At 41.9% G+C, this 22347-nt stretch overlaps 1 protein-coding gene across 2 annotated transcripts in view; it reads right to left on the bottom strand.

Moving 5' to 3' along the window:
• Nucleotides 1-22347, bottom strand: part of LHFPL6 (LHFPL tetraspan subfamily member 6) — a 234598-nt gene that overhangs the window by 11819 nt on the left and 200432 nt on the right. For both annotated transcript variants that reach the window (XM_070380380.1, XM_070380381.1), the window contains exon 3: nt 15484-15582. In XM_070380380.1, the coding sequence (XP_070236481.1) occupies nt 15484-15582 (99 nt within the window). The remainder of the gene's footprint in view (nt 1-15483; nt 15583-22347) is intronic.

The raw sequence follows: 22347 nt of genomic DNA, 5'->3' as shown, positions 1-22347 counted from the left end.
AGCAGGCACAAACCAGCTCACCAACCTGTTCCGAGAGCTAGTTAAATCCTAGCTCCCTATCGTTTTAAGCGACTGGGCTACCATCTTGCACCAAAGAACCACTGGAAGCAAAGGCAAGGTTCAGGGAGGGATTTTGTTCCTTCTGGCAACAAGTAACTAAAAATCCTCTGAACCAGAGACAAGAAACAGAGTCCTTACGGGTGATCAGACTTCGGCTGACTTTCTTATGGCAGAGTGGATGTGGCAGAGTGTTTTAGTAAAGCTGTTCTCAATGTTTTGTTTTTTAAACTTTTATTTATATTTGGCTGCATTGGGTCTTCACTGTGGTGCGTGGGCTTCTCACTGCGGTGGTTTCTCTTGATGTGGAGTATGGGCCCTAGGCATGTGGGCATAGTAATCGTGGCTCACGGGCTTAGTTGTTCCGAGGCAGGTGGGATCTTCCTGGATCAGAAACTGAACCCATGTTCCCTACATTGGCAGTTGGCTTCTTAACCACCAGACCACCAGGAAAGCTCTATTTTCATTGTTAAAAATACTAAAATATGTATCCAGGTACTAATGCATAAACAGCCACTGTCCCCAAGTTCTCCAAGTGCCCCAATGTCCCCTCCCTCCCCTGAGAACCCTAGGGAATCCTAGCCTCATTCCCAGGAATGAAAAGGCTGGTGCTTGGCCGGTCAAGGCCCCTCGGGAGCCTACTCCAGCATTTATTTTAGTTAGGATTAGTCAGGCCTATGACATTTTGGTTGTTAAATATTTTAGATATCTTTCAGACTTACAATAAGGACTATGTGTCTAGATGGCTGTTTAAATCCTTTTATATAAAGACAGAGAGTATCTCTTTTAGCCAAAACACAATCTTGAATACCTTTAATTTCACTGACAAGAGTCCATTTTTAAAATTTATCATGCTCATTAATAAGACACCTATTTCACCTTTAAAAATTCATTTCTGACCATGGGTGAAGCTTCTTGTGTTGGTCAAGATATGGATAACAAAATGTGTACTACACTGCTGTATTTAAAATGCATAACCAACAAGGACCTACTGTAGAGCACAGAGAACTCTGTTCAATGTTGTGTGGCAGCCAGGATGGGAAAGGAGTTTGGGAGAGAATGGATACATGTGTATGTATGTCTGGGTTCGCTTTGTTGTGCACCTGAAACCCTTACGTTGTTAATCAGCAGGTTATACTCCAGTATACTCCAGGGCTTTCCTGGTGGCTCAGACTGTAAAGAATCTGCCTGCAATGCAGGAGACCCAGGTTCAGTCCCTGGATTGGGAAGATCCCCTGGAGGAAGGCATGGCCGCCCACTCCGGTATTCTTGCCTGGAGAATTCTATGGACAGAGAAGCCTGGCGGGCTACAGTTCATGGGGTCACAAAGAGTTGGATGCAACTGAGCAACTATGATTTTCACTTAAAATAAGACATTTAAATTAAAACAACAACAACAACAACAACAACACGTGTACTAGTATCCCTGAGTTTCCACTCTGGAGCCTGTACCTGAGCTATGACTTCCTGTGACTCACACACACATCTCATTCCTGAAGTATTTTAAAACGAAGGACAGGCATTATAATAGTGGTGTTAAGAACTTTGAAGAATCGAGATTTTACTCACAAGCTAACGAGTTAGCCTGCCACACTTTCACGGATGCTGGGAAAAGCTAGGAGACTCCTGGATCAGAGATGGAGGGCTCTATTATTACTCAACACAGCAACCAGCACGAGCTTCACATCTGAATCCATCTTTTGGCCTCCTACATTCCACAGGGACTGAGGCGGTAAACTCAATACTTCTGTGTCACCACTGAGGAACCCCAAGCTTCAGTTTAGTTCAGTCACTCAGTCGTGTCCAACTCTTTGTGACCCCATGAATTGCAGCATGCCAGGCCTCCCTGTCCATCACCAACTCCCAGAGTTCACTCAAACTCACGTCCATCGAGTCAGCGATGCCATCCAGCCATCTCATCCTCTGTCATCCCCTTCTCCTCCTGCCCCCAATCCCTCCCAGCATCAGAGTCTTTTCCAATGAGTCAACTCTTTGCGTGAGGTAGCCAAAGTACTGGAGTTTCAGCTTTAGCATCATTCCTTCCAAAGAACACCCAGGACTGATCTTTAGAATGGACCCCAAGCTTAGGGATCCCCAATTTTTTATAATAGACTGCAAGTAAATCCACCCAAACTTTGCCCTGGAGGCAGAGATTATTACAGGGAACAATAAATAAAACTTGTCTTTTGCTCCAGCAAGAGTCATTATCTTCCAAAACTGCTCACTACAGACATCTTTGAGAACAGGTCAGAACAACATGTTCCCCATACATGATGAAAGATTGCTTCTCAAGAGCAGCACTAAAGAATCTGGTGAGGACTCTAAGTGGAAGCGTATTCCATTCTTAGGAAGGTAGAATGCTCATTTTCACAGATACAATTTCAAATTAGAATCGAAGTATGGGAGTACTTATTTGCAATAATGTCTACTGCAAGTTGGAAAAGGAAATGGCAACCTACTCCAGCAATCTCGCCTGGAAAATCCTATGGACAGAGGAGCCTGGTGGGCTATCACCTGTGAAGTTGCAAAGAGTCGGACACAACTCAGCATGCACACATGTCCCATTGCAAGTAGAGATGTTTCACTGCTCTCTTCTTATACCCTCTCTCTGGCAAACACTTTTGTAGAGAATGAAATCAAGTCAAATGGCTTCCCAGCTTCCTAGGGGCATGGGAAGATTGTTGGGAGACTAGGTCTAGAATTCAGGTTTCTAGGCTTTCCAATGTCAGGCTTCCAAATGCTGCTTACCAGCGGTTCTGAGTTCTCTTGTGTCAGGAATCCATTTGAATAATGAATAAAAGTTATGAATACTCTCTCCAGGAGAATGCACATATGCACAAGCCTATGACATTTGCACACAATTTCAGTGACGTCACAAATTTCCCGAAGCCTATTGATGGACTGTGGGCATCCTGAATGGTCTGGAGACCTCAAGTTAAAACTCACCCCTAGAACAAGGGTTAATATAACACTGAACTCAGTTACCAATGTCATCAAGACATCCAGTTGCTAACCCAAGTACCGTATGTCTCCAGATATCGTGGAGCTGACATCCTCAGCTATCCAAAACATGACCCCAGATCAAGGGGTCCAAAAAAAAGCTGTCCAGAATAGGCAAAAATCAGTGATTCAAAGACACACAGTGCACAGAAACAGCGCTGAACTCTGTGTGTGTGTGTGTGTGTGTTTTAAAGCATGGTTCTAAAATGATTTATGATGACTCAACAGAAAAGGACACAAATTAGAAGTGAGGGAATAAGGAGAGAAAGGGGTAATTAATAACTGCAATGAATTATCACTGACAGGGTGACATAAAACTGTTGCAAAACAACTAGAAAAAAGTACAGAGAACTCAAAAGTTTTTTTCAGTCTTGGTTATTTAGTGAAAAGGCAAATCATTCTACACATGTCCTGTTGGGGATGTCTTGGGGATGATTCCATATGACAGCATAGTGGTTAATGATTTTTTAAAAAATCTTGTTTATGTTTTTTATATCTTTTACATATTAAATTGATGTAAAAGCATATGATATATCCTCAAACTTTTTCAACATGATTAAAAGAGGAAATATGTTTGTGTTTAAAGCAAAAAGGAAGAACTGATATTTATTTGTGCATCTTTATGTATGAAGCATCTTTCACTATCATTTCAATTACTTTAACAGGCAGGTGAAGTAGTATTATCTTCTTTTAGAGACCAAAGAACTCAAGTTCTGAGAGCTTAGAACTCTTCCAGAACTCGCCCAGAATCAAACAACTCTTGAGAAGTGAAACCAAGATTTAAATCCAGTCCAAGTTTTTCCCCTTAAGGGGAAAATTAATTTATCTGGAATAATTCATTCATATGGAATTTTCCAAAAAGATCCAATAAATGAGTTTTATCCCATAAATTCTCTATGTTAATTAGTTCTTGTCAACATTCTACCAGGATAAAAATCAGATGAAGAGTCAGAAAAGATAAGCCCTTTGTTTACTTTGTTATATTTTGGGTTTTATCCTAAAAACATTTTTGAGGGGTTTATTAAAAATGCTCACCAATGGCCCTTTCTTAAGAGGAGACATGTTAAGCCATTTATCTTCTATTTCTATTTTATCTTTTATTATGAAACAAAGGTAAAAATGCACAGGAAGGTCACTAACACATAAGTTTGTGAATTCTCAGTTCTGAGGCAGAAATATTTCTCCTGAGATTAAGAGCCATAGCATAAAGATTTGAAAGAACTGTCTTCTAATGTGTATTACATACACCACATTAACAAATTGAAAAATAAAAGCCATATGATTATCTCAATAGATGCAGAGAAAGCCTTTGACAAAATTCAACATCCATTTATGATAAAAAACTCTCCAGAAAGCAGGAATAGAAGGGACGTACCTCAACATAATAAAAGCTATATATGACAAACCCACAGCAAACATTATCCTCAATGGTGAAAAATTGAAAGCATTTCCCCTAAAGTCAGGAACAAGACAAGGGTGCCCACTTTCACCACTACTATTCAACATAGTTTTGGAAGTTTTGGCCATAGCAATCAGAACAGAAAAAGAAATAAAAGGAATCCAGATTGGAAAAGAAGAAGTAAAACTCTCACTGTTTGCAGATGACATGATCCTCTACATAGAAAACCATAAAGACTCCACCAGAAAATTACTAGAGCTAATCAATGAATATAGTAAAGTTGCAGGATATAAAATAGACATACAGAAATCCCTTGCATTCCTATACACTAATAATGAGAAAATAGAAAGAGAAATTAAGGAAACAATTCCATTCACCATTGCAACGAAAAGAATAAAATACTTAGGAGTATATCTACTTAAAGAAACAAAAGATCTATATATATAAAACTATAAAACACTGGTGAAAGAAATCAAAGAGGACATTAATAGATGGAGAAATATACCGTGTTCATGAATCGGAAGAATCAATATAGTGAAAATGAGTATACTATCCAAAGCAATCTATAGATTCAACGCAATCCCTATCAAGCTACCAATGGTATTTTTCACAGAGCTAGAACAAATAATTTCACAATTTGTATGGAAATACAAAAAACCTCAAATAGCCAAAGCAATCTTGAGAAAGAAGAATGGAACCGGAGGAATCAACCTGCCTGACTTCAGGCTCTACTACAAAGCCACAGTCATCAAGACAGTATGGTACTGGCACAAAGACAGAAATATAGATCAATGGAACAAAATAGAAAGCCCAGAGATAAATCCACACACCTATGGACATCTTATCTTTGACAAAGGAGGCAAGAATACACAATGGAGAAAAGACAATCTCTTTAACAAGTGGTACTGGGAAAACTGGTCAACCATTTGTAAAAGAATGAAACTAGAACACTTTCTAACACCATACACAAAAATAAACTCAAAATGGATTAAAGATCTAAACATAAGACCAGAAACTATAAAACTCCTAGAGGAGAACATAGGCAAAACACTCTCCGATGTAAATCACAGCAGGATCCTCTATGACCCACCTCCCAGAATACTGGAAATAAAAGCAAAAATAAACAAATGGGACCTAGTTAAAATTAAAATCTTCTGCACAACAAAGAAAACTATAAGCCAAGTGAAAAGACAGCCTTCAGAATGGGAGAAAATAATAGCAAATGAAGCAACTGACAAAGAATTAATCTCAGAAATATACAAGCAACTCCTGCAGCTCAATTCCAGAAAAATAAATGACCCAATCAAAAAATGGGCCAAAGAACTAAACAGACATTTCTCCAAAGAAGACATACAGATGGCTAACAAACACATGAAAAAATGCTCAACACCACTCATTATCAGAGAAATGCAAATCAAAACCACAATGAGGTACCATTTCATGCCAGTCAAAATGGCTGCGATCCAAAAGTCTACTAGCAATAAATGCTGGAGAGGGTGTGGAGAAAAGGGAACTCTCTTACACTGTTGGTGGGAATGCAAACTAGTACAGCCACTATGGAGAACAGTGTGGAGATTCCTTAAAAAACTGGAAATAGAAGTGCCATATAATCCAGCAATCCCACTGCTGGGCATACACACAGAGGAAACCAGAAGGGAAAGAGACACGTGTACCCCAGTGTTCATCGCAGCACTGTTTATGATAGCCAGGACATGGAAGCAACCTAGATGCCCATCAGCAGATGAATGGATAAGAAAGCTGTGGTACATATACACAATGGAGTATTACTCAGCCATTAAAAAGAATACATTTGAATCAGTTCTAATGAGGTGGATGAAACTGGAGCCTATTATACAGAGTAAAGTAAGCCAGAAAGAAAAATACCAATACAGTATACTAATGCATATATATGGAATTTAGAAAGATGGTAATGATAACCCTGTATGCGAGACAGCAAAAGAGGCACAGATGTAAGGAACAGTCTTTTGGATTCTGTGGGAGAGGGCGAGGGTGGGATGATTTGGGAGAATGGCATTGAAACATGTATAATATCATATGTGAAATAAATCACCAGTCCAGGTTTGATGCATGATACAGGATGCTTGGGGCTGGTGCACTGGGATGACCCAGAGGGATGGTATGGGGAGGGAGGTGGGAGGGGGGTTCAGGATGGGGAACACGTGTACACCCATGGCAGATTCATGTAATTAGCCTCCAATTAAAATAAATAAATTTATATTAAAAATGTGTATTACATTATCAGAAGGAATTATCTGCTTGGGATGGTGGGGGTCGGGGGAGGGGCGTAGAATCTTCTTAATAGACTATCACCAAATCCTTAATTATGGGAAAATTTTAATAAATCTACATATTTATTCCAGATGATGTTCATATAGCCTATTTGTCTTAAAGGCACACAGTTCAGGTATATCTACCCTTTGGTGTTATAAAAGGTAACCATTGAAAAAAAATGAAGAAAGATCTTTAAAAGAGAGACTAACATATTCTTTCCAATAGTTTGGTGGCCATATCTTATTAGTTCTTAATATCTTGTGGCCACCAAACTATTGGGAAGAATATTTCTCATTTCCCACAGGTTTTCTAAGCACATTTCCTTTTTTTCCGTTAGCACTGAATTCCACTGCTACAAATCACAGCAAGTCACTGAATTAGGTTTTTTTTTTTCTAATTTTATCTTATTTTTAAACTTTACATAATTGTATTAGTTTTGCCAAATATCAAAATGAATCCGCCACAGGTATACATTTTTAAAAGGCATTGATACAACAACAGGTAAGATCCTGCTCTAACACAATGAAACCAAAAAAGACTTCAGGAAGGAAAGATTTAGAGCAATTTCCTTTTTCATCTACCAGGGTATTTGGTTCTTTAAACTATGACCCTGAACTTGATTACTTTCTAGGAGGTGGTTAAGCCATTAGTCCCTCAGAGAGTATGGTCATGATTCTCTCCAGGATATCACACTCAGCTTCTGATGGCAACTGCCTTGTTAGTCAAAAATGAGCTATAAGGTTTCTTCCTTTCTATCTTCTCTCCCTTCCTTCTCTCTCAGCCTCCCTCTCTTCTTTGAACCATTTAGCAGACAGTAGATATGTGACAAGCAGGTAAGGATCCTATCTATCTAATTCATAATTTTATTCTAAGTATATGGCACAACTTTGGGTACCTAGAATGTGCTTAATACATACTCGTTGAATAAATACATCTATTGAATACTGCTATGAACCATCAAACTGACATAGGCAGCAGTGTTGCAAAAATCCTGTCCCAGAGGAATGAACAAAGATGGTTTAGGAAAGCAGATAGAATTGGATCTAGGATTATACAGAATGGGGGTACTTTTTCCTAAAGCAGGTCTACAGGCATTTACTAAAGCTATACTTAAAAGTGGAAATGTGTATGTGTATGTGTTAGTTGCTCAGCTGTCTCTGACTCTTTGTGATCCCATGGACTGTAGCCCGCCAGACTCCTCTGTCCATGGAATTCTCCAGGCAAGAATACTGGAGTGAGTAGCCTTTCCCTTCTCCAGGTGATCTCTCCGACCCAGGGATCGAACCCGGGTCTCCTGCATTGCAGGCAGATTCTTTACCATCTGAGCCACCAGGGAAGCCCAAAGTGGAAATGTTAATGCTCTAATGTTGTTGCTAGGGCCCAGAAATGGACGGGTTGAATTCATGCCCCTGAAATGAATAGGTTCTCCCCACTGGCTGAGAAGAAAGTGAAAAATCCTTCATCTCTGGAAAAAAGGCCCCTAAGAAGGCAGAGGGACCCACAAAGCTGATTGTTCTTCCCTTGGAGGTGCCAGGACATTTTGCTCCATCACTTCAGCACCAGCCAAGTTGGACTTCTGTCTGTGGAAGTTTCCAACTATCCTTTGCAGCATCACCTTCCAGAATGTTCCCATGGGTCACTCTGGGCCTACTCAGTTTGGGTCTCAGCTTAACTCACAGAAGCTTCATGGCTTCTCTCTGTCACCCTCTGGCACTAGAGCTGAGTGAAGGAATATAGGCTCATGCTGGACCTTCTAAGTCAGTGGTCCCCAATGTTTTTGACATCAGGGGTTGGTTTCATGAAATACAAGTTTTCCAGGGACTAGGTTGGAGGGGGAGGGTTTCAGGATGTTTCAAGAGCACTACATTTATTCTGCACCTTATTATTATTACATCACTTTCACCTAAAATCATCAGGCATGAGATCCTGGAAGTTGGGGACCCTTGTTCTAAGTGACTTCCAGTGATTAGAACTTGAGTGTCAAGAGTTTGGAGCAGTTCCAGATAATAGCCTTGGAGGAGGTAGAAATTATTGCTGCTTTAAAGACTTGAACTCTGGCTAAATCTCAAGGCACATGCAACACCTTACTGCTAACCAGTCCCCCCAAAAGCAGTCTCATACTGGGAGCACTGATTACCTTTAAGCAATGACCAAGTAGGGAAAAATACAAATAACCTCACATATGCAGACGACACCACTCTTATGGCAGAAAGTGAAGAGGAACTAAAGAGCCTCTTGATGAAGTGAAAGAGAAGAGTGAAAAAGCTGGCTTAAAACTCAACATTCAAAAAATGAAGATCATGGCATCCAGTCCCATTTCTTCATGGCAAATAGATGGGGAAACAATGGAAACAGTGACAGACTTTATTTTCTTGGGCTCCAAAATCACTGCAGATGGTGATTGCAGCCATGAAATTAAAAGATGCTTGCTCCTTGGCTATGACAAACCTAGACAGCATATTAAAAAGCAGAGACATTATTTTGCTGACAAAGGTCCTTCTAGTCAAAGCTATGGTTTTTCCAGTCATCAAGTATGGACGTGAGAATTGGACAATAAAGAAAGCTGAGCGCCGAAGAACTGATGCTTTTGAACTATGGTGTTCAAAACTCTTGAGAAGAGAAAATTCTTGAGAGTCCCTTGGACCACAAGGAGATCAAACCAGTCAATCCTAAAGGGAATCAGTCCTGAATATTCATTGGAAGGACTGATGCTGAAGCTCCAATACTTTGGCCACCTGATGCGAAGAACTGACTCATTGGAAAAGACTCTGATGCTGGGAAAGATCGAAGGTAGGAGGAGAAGGGGACGACAGAGGATGAGATGGTTGGAAGGTATCACTGACTTGATGGATATGAATTTGAGCAAGCTCCGGGAGTTGGTGATGGACAGGGAAGCGTGGTGTGCTGCAGCCCATGGGGTTGCAAAGAGTTGGAAGTGAATGAGCGACTGAACTGAACTGGACTGAACTGAATGAACAGAAACACATCAAGTGTTAGGGGTCTCTTCCTGAACAGAGCGACAGATGCTGCCTGCCACTATCTGGGATGACCCAGCAGGCCAGCATGGCTCACGCACAACTCAGACGCCTGCAGTCCCTGGGCAGAGGCTCAGCCTTGTCTGCAGCCTCAAAAAGTCCACATAAATCAAAGAGTCGTCTCACTTCTGGCCAAAGGGATGTTTGTTTTATTCAATGTCACAGAAGCCGATAGCAGCTTCTCCTGTTATTGAGTGCAAAAGTAGAGGCTTCTAGTCCACATCAGAAAAACTGGGTCACTCAGCTTCACAAGTACCCACTAACACTGAGCTTGAGACAGCTCAAAAAAGAAATTTTCTATTTTCGTTCCCATTTTGGCCTGCTGACCTCCCCACACATGCCAATCTTTTTTTTTTTTTTTTTTTTTAAGTGCAGTTCGATCTGAGAGGAGAGAAAACACCAGTCAGGAGTCAAAGAGTTCAAAGAGACGTGGGATGGTCATTGCTCAGACTGCAGAAGAAGAGATCTCTTCACTGGAGTGAAAATTTGGAAAACACTGCCATCTTTTCTGAAATCACGAGGCTCCAGGTTTTCCGAGTTGACGGTACTACTCTTGAGAAGCCGAGAGCATAATTTCAAGAACAGGAAACATGATGTCTTCTTAATCAAATTAAATAGCAAAATGAAAGCAATAATTACTCAAATTTACTTGGCAAATTAGCAAGACAAATTAATTGAAACACTCCTTTTGATCATAAGGATATAATTAGAAAAGTCTTTGGTGGATGAAAATATCTCTGAGGCATGAATTAAATCAATTGGACAACCTGATGATAAAGCCCTTATGCTTAGTGTATAAATCCCAACTTGCTGTTATGGAATATAACGGAAGAATAGAGATTATCAGCAAGTATTCAATAAAAATGGTCCTGTACAAATAATGTGAATAATAATAGCTAACAACTACTGGGCTTTTATTACATGACGATGCCGTGCAACACGGTGCATTATTCTTATCACTTGTCCTGTTTCGTTTCTTTTAAAAATTAATAAAGAGACTCATCATGGTTATCAACTGCACAGCTTAAACCATTGCTGAGCCCATGGTTGTGGACAGACGGTCGTAAAATGTTTGTTCTGTGCAAGTGGCAAACTTGATGATTGTCTTTATCAATTTTCAAGAGAAATGAAACAGTGCAAGAGATATACACCATTACTGACCCTCTGCCCATGGGCTTCTCATGTGGTTCAGTGGTAAAGAATCTGCCTGCCAATGCAGGGGATGCAGGTTCAATCCTTGGGTTGAGAAGATTCCCAAGAGGAGGAAATGGCAACCTGCTCCAGTATTCTTGCCTGGGAAATCCCATGGACAGAGGAGACTGGCAGGCTACAGTCCATGGGGTCACAAAGAGTTGGATATGGCTCAGCAACTGAGCATGCATGCACATCCATAACCATAGACTCCATGATGGAAGGAGCACAGGGCACCAAAACCTGACAAAAACCAGCAGCTGAGATGCCTTTTCTCTTCTTAGCCTCATCTTCCACTTACAAATGCCACTGTGCTCAGTCGTGTCTGACTCTCTGTGACCCAATGAACTGTTATCTGCCAGGCTCCTCTGTCTATGGGATTTTCCAGGCAAGAATACTGGAGTGGGTTGCCATTTCCTTCTCCAGGGGATCTTCTCGACCCAGGGACTGAACCCACGTTTCCGGCATTGCAGGCCGATTCTTCACTGCTGAGTCACTGGGGAAACCCACGAGGGGAGTAAATACTGTCTTTCTAAATTCCTTCTTGATGCCATGTCCCCAGCACCCAGCCCAGGGCCTAGCACATTGGAAGCACCCAATAAATATTCTTTGGCTGAATGACTGAGTGAATGCTCTCCTTAAATAACCTGTCAAAGTGGGAAGAAAAGTGATGATGATTTCTTTCAGGACATGCTCGAAAGAGAGTAATAGCAGTTCAGTCATGGCATGCCAAGAAACTGACCCATATTCCACAATAAGGAGGCTGTGAGCCTTAAAAACACCAATACTTGCCAACCCTTGGGAGGAAAGATGCATCCACATGCTATCTATGGAGTGGAGCAGAAACAAGCTCCGATTCGCAGAAGCAGCAGAGACAGGGTGTGGCCCTGGCAAGCAGTATGTAAGCCACTAAAACTGGGCATCAGAGCCATCCTTACGGAGTATGTTCATGCTCCCCATGCAGGGGGTGGCTCCTAACCCAGCTCTAGGGTCCCTCCACGGGTGCTCCAGAATCTGTGACCTCATGCACTGAAGTTTAGCCCTCATCAGTCTTCCGGGAAACAGGAATACTTTCATAAAGGCAGAAAACGGATCGAGTTAGGTGGAAAAAGCATGATGGCCCCTCTATGCCATAGTATGTCTTTAGGTTTCCTTTTGGAAGAAAAGATCACAGAGTCTGCAAAAATAATAGTAACCTGAAGAAATGAAACTCGATAAACCCGAAATACTTCTTCCAGGGACCCATAACTCATTTTCTCTGTAGCTAATGCCAGTTTTGAATTTTTTTTCTCATCATCCAATCTAATAGAAATTTAAAAATAAAAAGACCAAAGTTAAAACCATGCTGTAATTTTTAAAATTTTATTTATATTTAATTGAAGGATAATTGCTTTATGATATTGGTTTCATCTTTGCCATAATCAACACGAATCAGCCATAGGTGTACATATGTCCCTTTCCTCTTAAACCTCCCTCCCATCTCCCACTCTCTCCCACCCCTCTAGGTTGTTACAGAGCCCCAGTTTGAGTTCCCTGAGTCATACACATTCTGTAATTTTGAGATTGCTAAAATGGCTTTAGTGAGTTTATAACATAAGAAGTTATTATCACTAGTAAAGAGTTAAGTGTTTTGTTTTTCTCTTTAAGTTCGACATTCAGAGTTTTAATCCTCAAGGTTGTAAAGATGTAAGATCCTGGGGCATGGTAGCGAAAATTGCAAAACAGGATCTGCATTTCATTACAATCTGCTAATCAATAACACAATACACACCAGCTAGACACCAGCAAGAACAGGGTTCTCACCAAGCTGAGGCCCAGATGAAACAGCGAAGAATTCCTCAAATACTAGAGAAAGAAAGATGCTAAACACTGTACTGAAATATCTCCCTTGGATACGGTTTGCGTTTGGGGAAAAGAAAAAAGGAAAGGCTAGTTTCATGCATTGGAGAAGGAAATGGCAACCCACTCCAGTGTTCTTGCCTGGAGAATCCCATGGACGGGGGAGCCTGGTGGGCTGCCATCTATGGGGTCACAAAGAGTTGGACACGACTGAAGCGACTTAGCAGCAGCAGCAGCAGCAGCAGCAGCAGCAGTTAACTTTGTGTCTGCATTTTTCACTTCCCTGCATTCATGGCAATCACAGACTCATCTAGACTCAGGACAGTGTCGCCTCCAACGAGGGAAGGATGCACAGACAGAAATCTCTTATTTTTTACCCATGCAAATTGGGTGGTATTTCAAGCACTATCTCCTCTACCCAAAGAGCCAGTAGTAATCCCCAGAGGGAAGCAGGTGTTTGTCGTCCATTGAATCAAACAAAAACTGCTTCATTTTCAAATTCACAGACATTTTACATGATATCACATCTGCCCATTTTTCTCAGTATCCAACAGATTTTTTTCCTATAAATTCTTTTATCAAGCAGCACACGGGATATTAGTTCCCTGACCAGGGATTGAACCCCTACCCTTTGTAGTGGGAGCAAGGAGTCTTAACTCCATGACTGCCAGAGAAGTCCCCTTTTTTTTAAGGAAAAAAAAAAACATAAAAAATTTTTCAATCACTTGGATTATAGTAATACTGTTGTAAGACCAATTCCATTGAGATTTTTCTTATTAGAAAAAATTAATGTGAAAAGCAGATGTATGTTTAAGTTTGTGACTCACTATGCATTCATTGTCCAAAAAAATCTGTCGATCCATATATTAGGGAAAAATAAGTTGGCTATCGTTTGGCAATAAGTGTTTTATGGACTCATAATTGTCAATCTAGTTATCACCAATTCTAGAAAAACATCCTAAGAAAATAATTCAGTCAAGAGAAGACTTCTCTTCATTAAACTACTCCTTCCAAGATGTTTCAAAATAACATAAACTGAAACAGACAAAATATCCACTTAGAAAGAAGTCAACACGTGGTTAAGTAAATGTAGGTTTCTCAATCAAGTATTTGCTAAGCATCACAAGTTACAATGGTGCAAATCACGTTGTATTATGGACAACATTTTTATAGGTTGCTATGACCAACCTAGATAGCATATTAAAAAGCAGAGACATTACTTTGCCAACAAAGGTCCGTCTAGTCAAGGCTATGGTTTTTCCAGTGGTCATGTATGGATGTGAGAGTTGGACTGTGAAGAAAGCTGAGCACCGAAGAATTGATGCTTTTGAACTGTGGTGTTGGAGAAGACTCTTGAGAGTCCTTTGGACTGCAAGGAGATACAACCAGTCCATTCTAAAGGAGATCAGTCCTGGGTGTTCATTGGAAGGACTGATGCTGAGGCTGCAACTCCAATACTTTGGCCACCTCAAGCGAAGAGTTGACTTATTGGAAAAGACCCTGATGCCGGGAGGGATTGGGGGCAGGAGGAGAAGGGGACGACAGAGGATGAGACGGCTGGATGGCATCATCGACTCGATGGACACGAATTTGAGTGAACTCCGGGAGATGGTGATGGACAGGGAGGCCTGGCGCGCTGCGATTCATGGGGTTGCAAAGAGTGGGACATGACTGAGCGACTGAACTGAACTGAACTGAAGGAAGTAGAATGTCTCTACAAGTGAGGCGTACCTGAAATGTTCTGATTAGCACACAGAAAAGTTCATGAGTCCTTCAGCAAGGTGTGAATGGGGACCTACTTAACCAGACCTCTTGATGCTCCTTGGTTCTCTGTGGTCCCTGGATGGGTTTTCCTCACCCCTCTCCTCTCCCCCTCCCTGTGCTGTGCTTAGCTTGACTCCTTGCCTGCATCACGCTTCCGTCCATCACCAGATAATCCACGTGCATCACTTTGTTCAAGACTCAGCTCCCTTCCCATCTCTTTCACAAAGTTATGTTTACCCTGGAGTGAAATTGCTCTATTCGATTCCTCAACCCTGACTGTCATTTTCTTGATCATTGTGTTTGTTTTGTCTTCTCAGACAGTGAATTCCACAGGCAGAGTTATTTTTAGTGCATGCAATGACTCATAAATATGTGATTTTGAAGAAATTAATCAATGAATATAAACTCAGCAGAGCATGGACCATTTCTTTTCTTTTTTTTTTTTTTTTCATTTCTTTTCTTTGTATCTACAGGTCTTCACATAGTGCAGACCTTCCCATAGTACATTATAAGTAACTGTTAGTCGCTCAGTCATGTCTAACTCTTTGCAATCCCATGGACTGTAGCCTGCCAGGCTCCTCTGTCCATGGAATTCTCCAGGCAAGAATACTGGAGTGGGTTGCCATTCCCTTCTTCAGGGGGTCTTTCCGACCCAGGGATCAAACCTGGGTCTCCTGCATTGCAGCCAGATTCTTTACCATCTAAGCCACCAGGGAAGCCCATATGAAAAATAGCTCTTCACTAAACAACTGGAGGAATGAATATATGTGTATTGCGTTATACACATGTTTGCTGGCTCCAATCCTGGGATGTGTTTTTCTTTCCCGTCCTTTTTCCACCTTTTGTTTCTGTGGAAGATCAGAGACGTTCTCTTCTAAAGGAGTATTACCCATGAAGAGAACTTACCCAGATCGAATTGGCCAGAAATGTAGCCACAAGTCTGCCGGACTTCCTCACTGTCCCAGCCCAGAGGGTAGAGGGCGCAGCCAGCACCGATCAACAAGCCTGCAAAGACAAAAGACAAGAAGGCTTTAGCAATGCCCTTCTGGAGCCCAAGATAAAGGTACCAGGGACAAAAGATCAATATCAGCAATATGACAAAGGAACATAGGGTCTGCTTTTGGGAAAGCACCAACCAAGCTCCCTTTAGCGATCTAAGGTCAATTTAACCCCAAGAACAACTTCAAGTCTGCTTAAAAGGAGAGAGAAGAAAAAGAACAACCCTGATAGACATCTCAGTCTGGTTCCAACTTTGCCTTTTAAAACATTAAAAGCCTTGCAAATCCTGTTTAGGAACTACAATCCAGAAGCCCTTTTTAACCACTCTTGTGAAAAGCCAGCCCAATTCCACCATCAATCCATGTAAACAAGTAATTCGAGTGCCAGCAAAAGACCTCATCAGTTATGCTTCATCATTCATCAGATCTTTTTTCCAATTTAAGTATCAAAACAGAATGTTTCAGCATCATCAAATTTTACCCAGGGCAGAGACAGTACAAAGATTTTCATGCACCACTTAGGCACATTGACTGAACTAGTGAACTGGGCTACGGCTCTCGTGTTCTCTTGAGACGGTGAGAATCATCGTGTTCATGTGTCCTGGAAATACTCAAGAAGACGGCCGCTGATTGGGATCTCAGTGCTTCTTGCAGCAGGTTTGCTAATTAAACTGAAGCCAGTGATGGATTTATTTTCATGTAAGTCAGGTTATCATGGCAGCTTACTCTGAGCCAGTCTTTAGTGACTCATTCAGAGCCACTGATTAGTGAGTCTTTGGTGTTGCATCAAAGCCTAATATGGTCTTACAAGAAACTGAATGAGACCGAGTGAAAGAAAGTGAAAGTGAAGTTGCTTAGTCATGTCTGACTCTTTGCAACCCATGGACTGTGGCCTACCAGGCTCCCCTGTCCATGGGATTTTCCAGGCCAGAATACTGGAGTGGGTTGCCATTTCCTTCTCCAGGAGACCTTCCTGACCCAGGGATTGAACCCGGGTCTCCCACATTGTAGGCAGACACGTTACAATCTGAGCTACCAGGGAAGCACTGACCAATTGAAACAGGGGGCTAAGCTGAAAGTATCATTTTGTCATGTCAGTCAACGAGTATAAACATCACTCGTGGGCCTTCCTTGGTGGTCCAGTGGTTAAGAATCTGCCTTGCAACGCAGGGGAGGCGGGTTTGATCCCTGGTTGGGGAACTAAAATCTCATATGACATGGAGAAACTAAGCTTGTGCGCTGCAACTAGAGAGTCTGTGTGCCACAACGAACATCTCCCCGTGCTACAACTAAGACCTAATGCAGCCAAATAAATAAATAAACATCATCGGTACACACAGTCTGACTGTCTGCAGGACTGTGGGTAAAAAGGCACTAAATGAGGGAGGCTCCTAAATAAGAAAACAGTTAATGTGCTAATGCATAGCCAGAATGCCGGGGTCCCCCAAGGCATCTCAAGGAGACCTTCAGTATTTGTGGACTGAGTCTCTTCCTGTCCCCCTTCTGCTTCTCCTCTACCCTTGGTAGGTGACTTGGTTAGTTGTAACCAGACAAACCATCTGTTTCCTCACAGACATGTAAGGAGAAGCTGCTTTCTACCCCTCTTCCCCAAACTCCATGCCAAGCTCTCTGGAGAGATACCCCACAGAAATGGATACACATTTCCCGCCCTGCTGCCCCTCCCTCTGACTCAGCCCTTGGACCACAGTCAGACGAGCATCTAATAGAAGGGCTGTGATCCTAGGGAATCTGACAGAATGTGGTCCACAGGAGAAGCGAATGGCAAACCACTTTAGTACTCTTGCCTTGAGAACCCCATGAACAGTATGAAAAGGCAAAATGATAGGATACTGAAAGAGGAACTCCTCAGGTCAGTAGGTGCCCAATATGCTACTGGAGATCAGTGGAGAAATAACTCCAGAAAGAATGAAGGGATGGAGCCAAAGCAAAAAGGATACCCAGCTGTGGATGTGACCGGTGATAGAAGCAAGGTCCAGTGCTGTAAAGAGCAATATTGCATAGGAACCTGGAATGTCAGGTCCATGAATCAAGGCAAATTGGAAGTGGTCAAACAAGAGACGGCAAGAGTGAATGTCAACATTCTAGGAATCAGCAAACTAAAATGGACTGGAATGGGTGAATTAAACTCTGCTGCTGCTGCTGCTAAGTCGCTTCAGTCATGTCCAACTCTGTGTGACCCCATAGACTGCAGCCCACCAGGCTCCCCCATCCTTGGGATTCTCTAGGCAAGAACACTGGAGTGGGTTGCCATTTCCTTCTCCAATGCATGAAAGTGAAAAGTCAAAGTGAAGTCACTCAGTCATGTCTGACTCTTAGCGACCCCATGGACTGCAGCCTACCAGGCTCCTCCATCCATGGGATTTTCCAGGCAAGAGTACTGGAGTGGGGTGCCATTGCCTTCTCCAATTTAACTCAGATGACCATTATATCTACTACTGCGGGCAGGAATCCCTCAGAAGAAATGGAGTAGCCATCATGGTCAACAAAAGAGTCCAAAATGCAGTGCTTGGATGCAATCTTAAAATGACAGAATGATCTCTGTTTGTTTCCAAGGCAAACCATTCAATATCACAGTAATCCAAGTCTATGCCCCAACCAGTATAACACTGAAGAAACTGAAGTTGAACGGTTCTATGAAGACCTACAAGACCTTTTAAAGAACTAACACCCAAAAAAGATGTCCTTTTCATTATAGGGGACTGGAATGCAAAAGTAGGAAGTCAAGAAACACCTGGAGTAACAGGCAAATTTGGCCTTGGAATACGAAATGAGGCAGGGCAAAGACTAATAAGAGTTTTGCCAAGAAAATCCACTGGTCATAGCAAACACACCCTTCCAACAACACAACAGAAGACTCTACACATGGACATCACCAGATGGTCAACACCGAAATCAGACTGATTATATTCTTTGCAGCCAAAGATGGAGAAGCTCTATACAGTCAACAAAAACAAGACCGGGAGCTGACTGTGGCTCAGACCATGAACTCCTTATTACCAAATTCAGACTTAAATTGAAGAAAGTAGGAAAAACCACTAGACCATTCAGGTATGACCTAAATCAAATCCCTTATGATTATACAGTGGAAGTGAGAAACAGGGCCTAGATCTGATAGACAGAGTGCCTGATGAACTATGGAATGAGGTTCGTGACATTGTACAGGAGACAGGGATCAAGACCATCCCCATGGAAAAGAAATGCAAAAAAGCAAAATGGCTGTCTGGGGAGGCCTTACAAATAGCTGTGAAAAGAAGAGAAGCAAAAAGCAAAGGAGAAAAGGAAAGATATAAGCATCTGAATGCAGAGTTCCAAAGAATAGCAAGAAGAGATAAGAAAGCCTTCCTCAGCAATCAATGCAAAGAAATAGAGGAAAACAACAGAATGGGAAAGACTAGAGGTCTCTTCAAGAAAATTAGAGATACCAAGGGAACATTTCATGCAAAGATGGGCTCAATAAAGGACAGAAATGGTATGGACCTAACAGAAGCAGAAGATATCAAGAAGAGGTGGCAAGAATACACAGAACTGTATAAAAAAGATCTTCATGTCCCAGATAATCACGATGGTGTGATCACTGACCTAGAGCCAGACATCCTGGAATGTGAAGTCAAGTGGGCCTTAGAAAGCATCACTATGAACAAAGCTAGTGGAGGTGATGGAATTCCAATTGAGCTATTCCAAATCCTGAAAGATGATGCTGTGAAAGTGCTGCACTCAATATGCCAGCAAATTTGGAAAACTCAGCAGTGGCCATAGGACTGGAAAAGGTCAGTTTTCATTCCAATCCCAAAGAAAGGCAATGCCAAAGAATGCTCAAACTACCGCACAATTGCACTCATCTCACACGCTAGTAAAGTAATGCTAAAAATTCTCCAAGCCAGGCTTCAGCAATATGCGAACCGTCAACTTCCTGACGTTCAAGCTGGTTTTAGAAAAGGCAGAGGAACCAGAGACCAAGTTGCCAACATCTGCTGGATCATGGAAAAAGCAAGAGAGTTCCAGAAAAAACATCTATTTCTGCTTTATTGACTATGCCAAAGCTTTTGACTGTGTGGATCACAATAAACTGTGGGAAATTCTGAAAGAGATAGGAATACCAGACCACCTGACCTGCCTCTTGAGAAATTTGCATGCAGGTCAGGAAGAAACAGTTAGAACTGGACATGGAACAACGGACTGGTTCCAAATAGGAAAAGGAGTACGGCAAGGCTGTATATTGTCACCCTGCTTATTTAACTTATATGCAGAGTACATAATGAGAAACGCTGGACTGGAAGAAGCACAAGCTGGAATCAAGATTGCTGGGAGAAATATCAATAGCCTCAGATATGCAGATGACACCATCCTTATGGCAGAAAGTGAAGAGGAACTCAAAAGCCTCTTGATGAAAGTGAAAGTGGAGAGTGAAAAAGTTGGCTTAAAGCTCAACATTCAGAAAACGAAGATCATGGCATCCGGTCCCATCACTTCATGGGAAATAGATGGGGAAACAGTGGAAACAGTGTCAGACTTTATTTTTTGGGCTCCAAAATCACTGCAGATGGTGACTGCAGCCATGAAATTAAAAGACGCTTACTCCTTGGAAGGAAAGTTATGTCCAACCTAGATAGCATATTCAAAAGCAGAGACATTACTTTGTCGACAAACGTCTGGCTAGTCAAGGCTATGGTTTTTCCTGTGGTCGTGTATGGATGTGAGAGTTGGACTGTGAAGAGCGTCCCTTGGACTGCAAGGAGATCCAACCAGTCCATTCTAAAGGAGATCAGCCCTGGGATTTCTTTGGAGGGAATGATGCTAAAGCTGAAACTCCAGTACTTTGGCCACCTCATGTGAAGAGTTGACTCATTGGAAAAGACTCTGATGCTGGGAGGGATTGGGGGCAGGAGGAGAAGGGGACGACAGAGGATGAGATGGCTGGATGGCATCACTGACTTGATGGATGTGAGTCTGAGTGAATCCGGGAGTTGGTGATGGACAGGGAGGCCTGGCGTGCTGCGATTCATGGGGTCGCAAAGAGTCGGACACGACTGAGCGACTGAACTGGACTGAACTGATCCTAGGGAATGCCTGCAAAGAATCACTGCAGCTGCAAATCACACACTCCAGGACCTGTATGCAACGGTATAGATATGAATGGTGCTGAGGCTGAAGAATAATACAGCAAGCAATAATACAAGGTTTGCTGACTAAGCAAATGCCTCAGTGACCGGTTTCCTTAGGCTTTTTGCCTTAGGATAAATTTTACAGTATTCTGAAGACAACTCCAAGCTAGCGTTATCTGCCATCAGGTAAAGACAGAATTAATGAGGATGCCAAAGTTTGTGTACACTGAATTCCCTGAGTGTTGAATAAATAATGTGGCATCATTTCCATGAGAGTCAGTTCTTAGTAAGTACCGTCACTTTCTGAGATCTGGTGAGCAATTTTTAAATGATGACACATGCAGAAATGCAGTTAGATAGAAAATGTTCAAGAGCAAGAAAAGCAAAGGACAATAACATTTAAATGATGAGTGGTCCCTTAATCTGATAGGCAAACAAATAAACAGTCTCATTTGCTAATGTTCTTTCAGTATGGCAGAAAAATGTGTGTCAGGTGTTCATGAAACAAGCCGCTTTCATACAATATAATGATCCCATAATTTGGGAGACTAAATTGAGGCAAACTTTTCAGTGCCTATATATGGAAGGACTATCATTCCCTAAATAGTACAACACATGGCAGTCAGAGTTCTTTTGTAGAATATTGGGCTGTCTTTGTAAAACTACAAAATGTAGATTCAACCATATAAATTAGAAACAATTTTATACATAAGAAATCTGTGTTAGGTGTAAGAATTTTTTAAAAATAAAATACCATGAGCATATGTTCACATTAAAAAAGTATTCTGTGGAGGGCAACTAGCTTATCTGGATTTTACTCTTAATATTTATGGAGCCTTTGTTTTGTTATCTGCTAATGTTTGCTGACAGTAAAGATACTGCAGAGTCTGAAGATTTGGGAAACATTTCTGGAAAAAAAAGTGCAAGCTGCAAACTCACTAGGCTAAGTAATCCTTGCAATGACTAGGTTCTGTAGGGGGATATCTGGCCTCCAGACACCTTACTACCATAGTCCATTAAGATAGAAGCAAGTCTCAGACCAAATTCAGCGAACTCTACAACGGTTGTTTATTAGCAGGCTGGGACAAAGAACAATCAGATGACCAATTCTCTCAACGCAGTGAAACCCTCCCTCCAATTCCATCAGAGAATCACTCTAACAAGTACCTTCAACACATAGTAAATACAACAAATATTCAGACAGCAGGATCAGGGACATCTCTCATCAAATCAGACAGTCTCTTCCACTAAATGGAATGGGAGAGGGCACTGGGGTCAAGAGTGCTAGACCTGTACACCCCATCCTATAGCCCTGAGCTACTTATAGCTAGTTAAGTTTAGATTTAAGTTAATTAAAAGTAAATATAAATTGGACTTCCCTGATGGTCCAGTGGTTAAGAATCTGCCTGCCAGTACAGGGGACACAGGTTCCATCCCTGGTCCAGGAAAATTCCGCACGCCAGGGGGCGGCAGGCAACCAAGCCCACAGCCACTGAGTCCACATGCCGAAACCACTGAAGCCTGCATGTCCTAAAGCCCGTGCTCTGAAACAAGAGAAGCCATTGCAATGAGAAGCCCATTCACCACAAGAGTAGCCCCCACTCTTGTTAACTAGAGAAAAGCCCATGCAGCAAGAAATATCCAGCACA

The sequence above is a fragment of the Bos mutus genome, chromosome 12 (assembly GCF_027580195.1).
Source record: "Bos mutus isolate GX-2022 chromosome 12, NWIPB_WYAK_1.1, whole genome shotgun sequence".
Lineage (NCBI taxonomy): Eukaryota > Metazoa > Chordata > Mammalia > Artiodactyla > Bovidae > Bos > Bos mutus.
The sequence above is the reverse complement of the archived record's forward strand: the minus strand, read 5'-3'. Positions and strand labels throughout refer to the sequence as shown.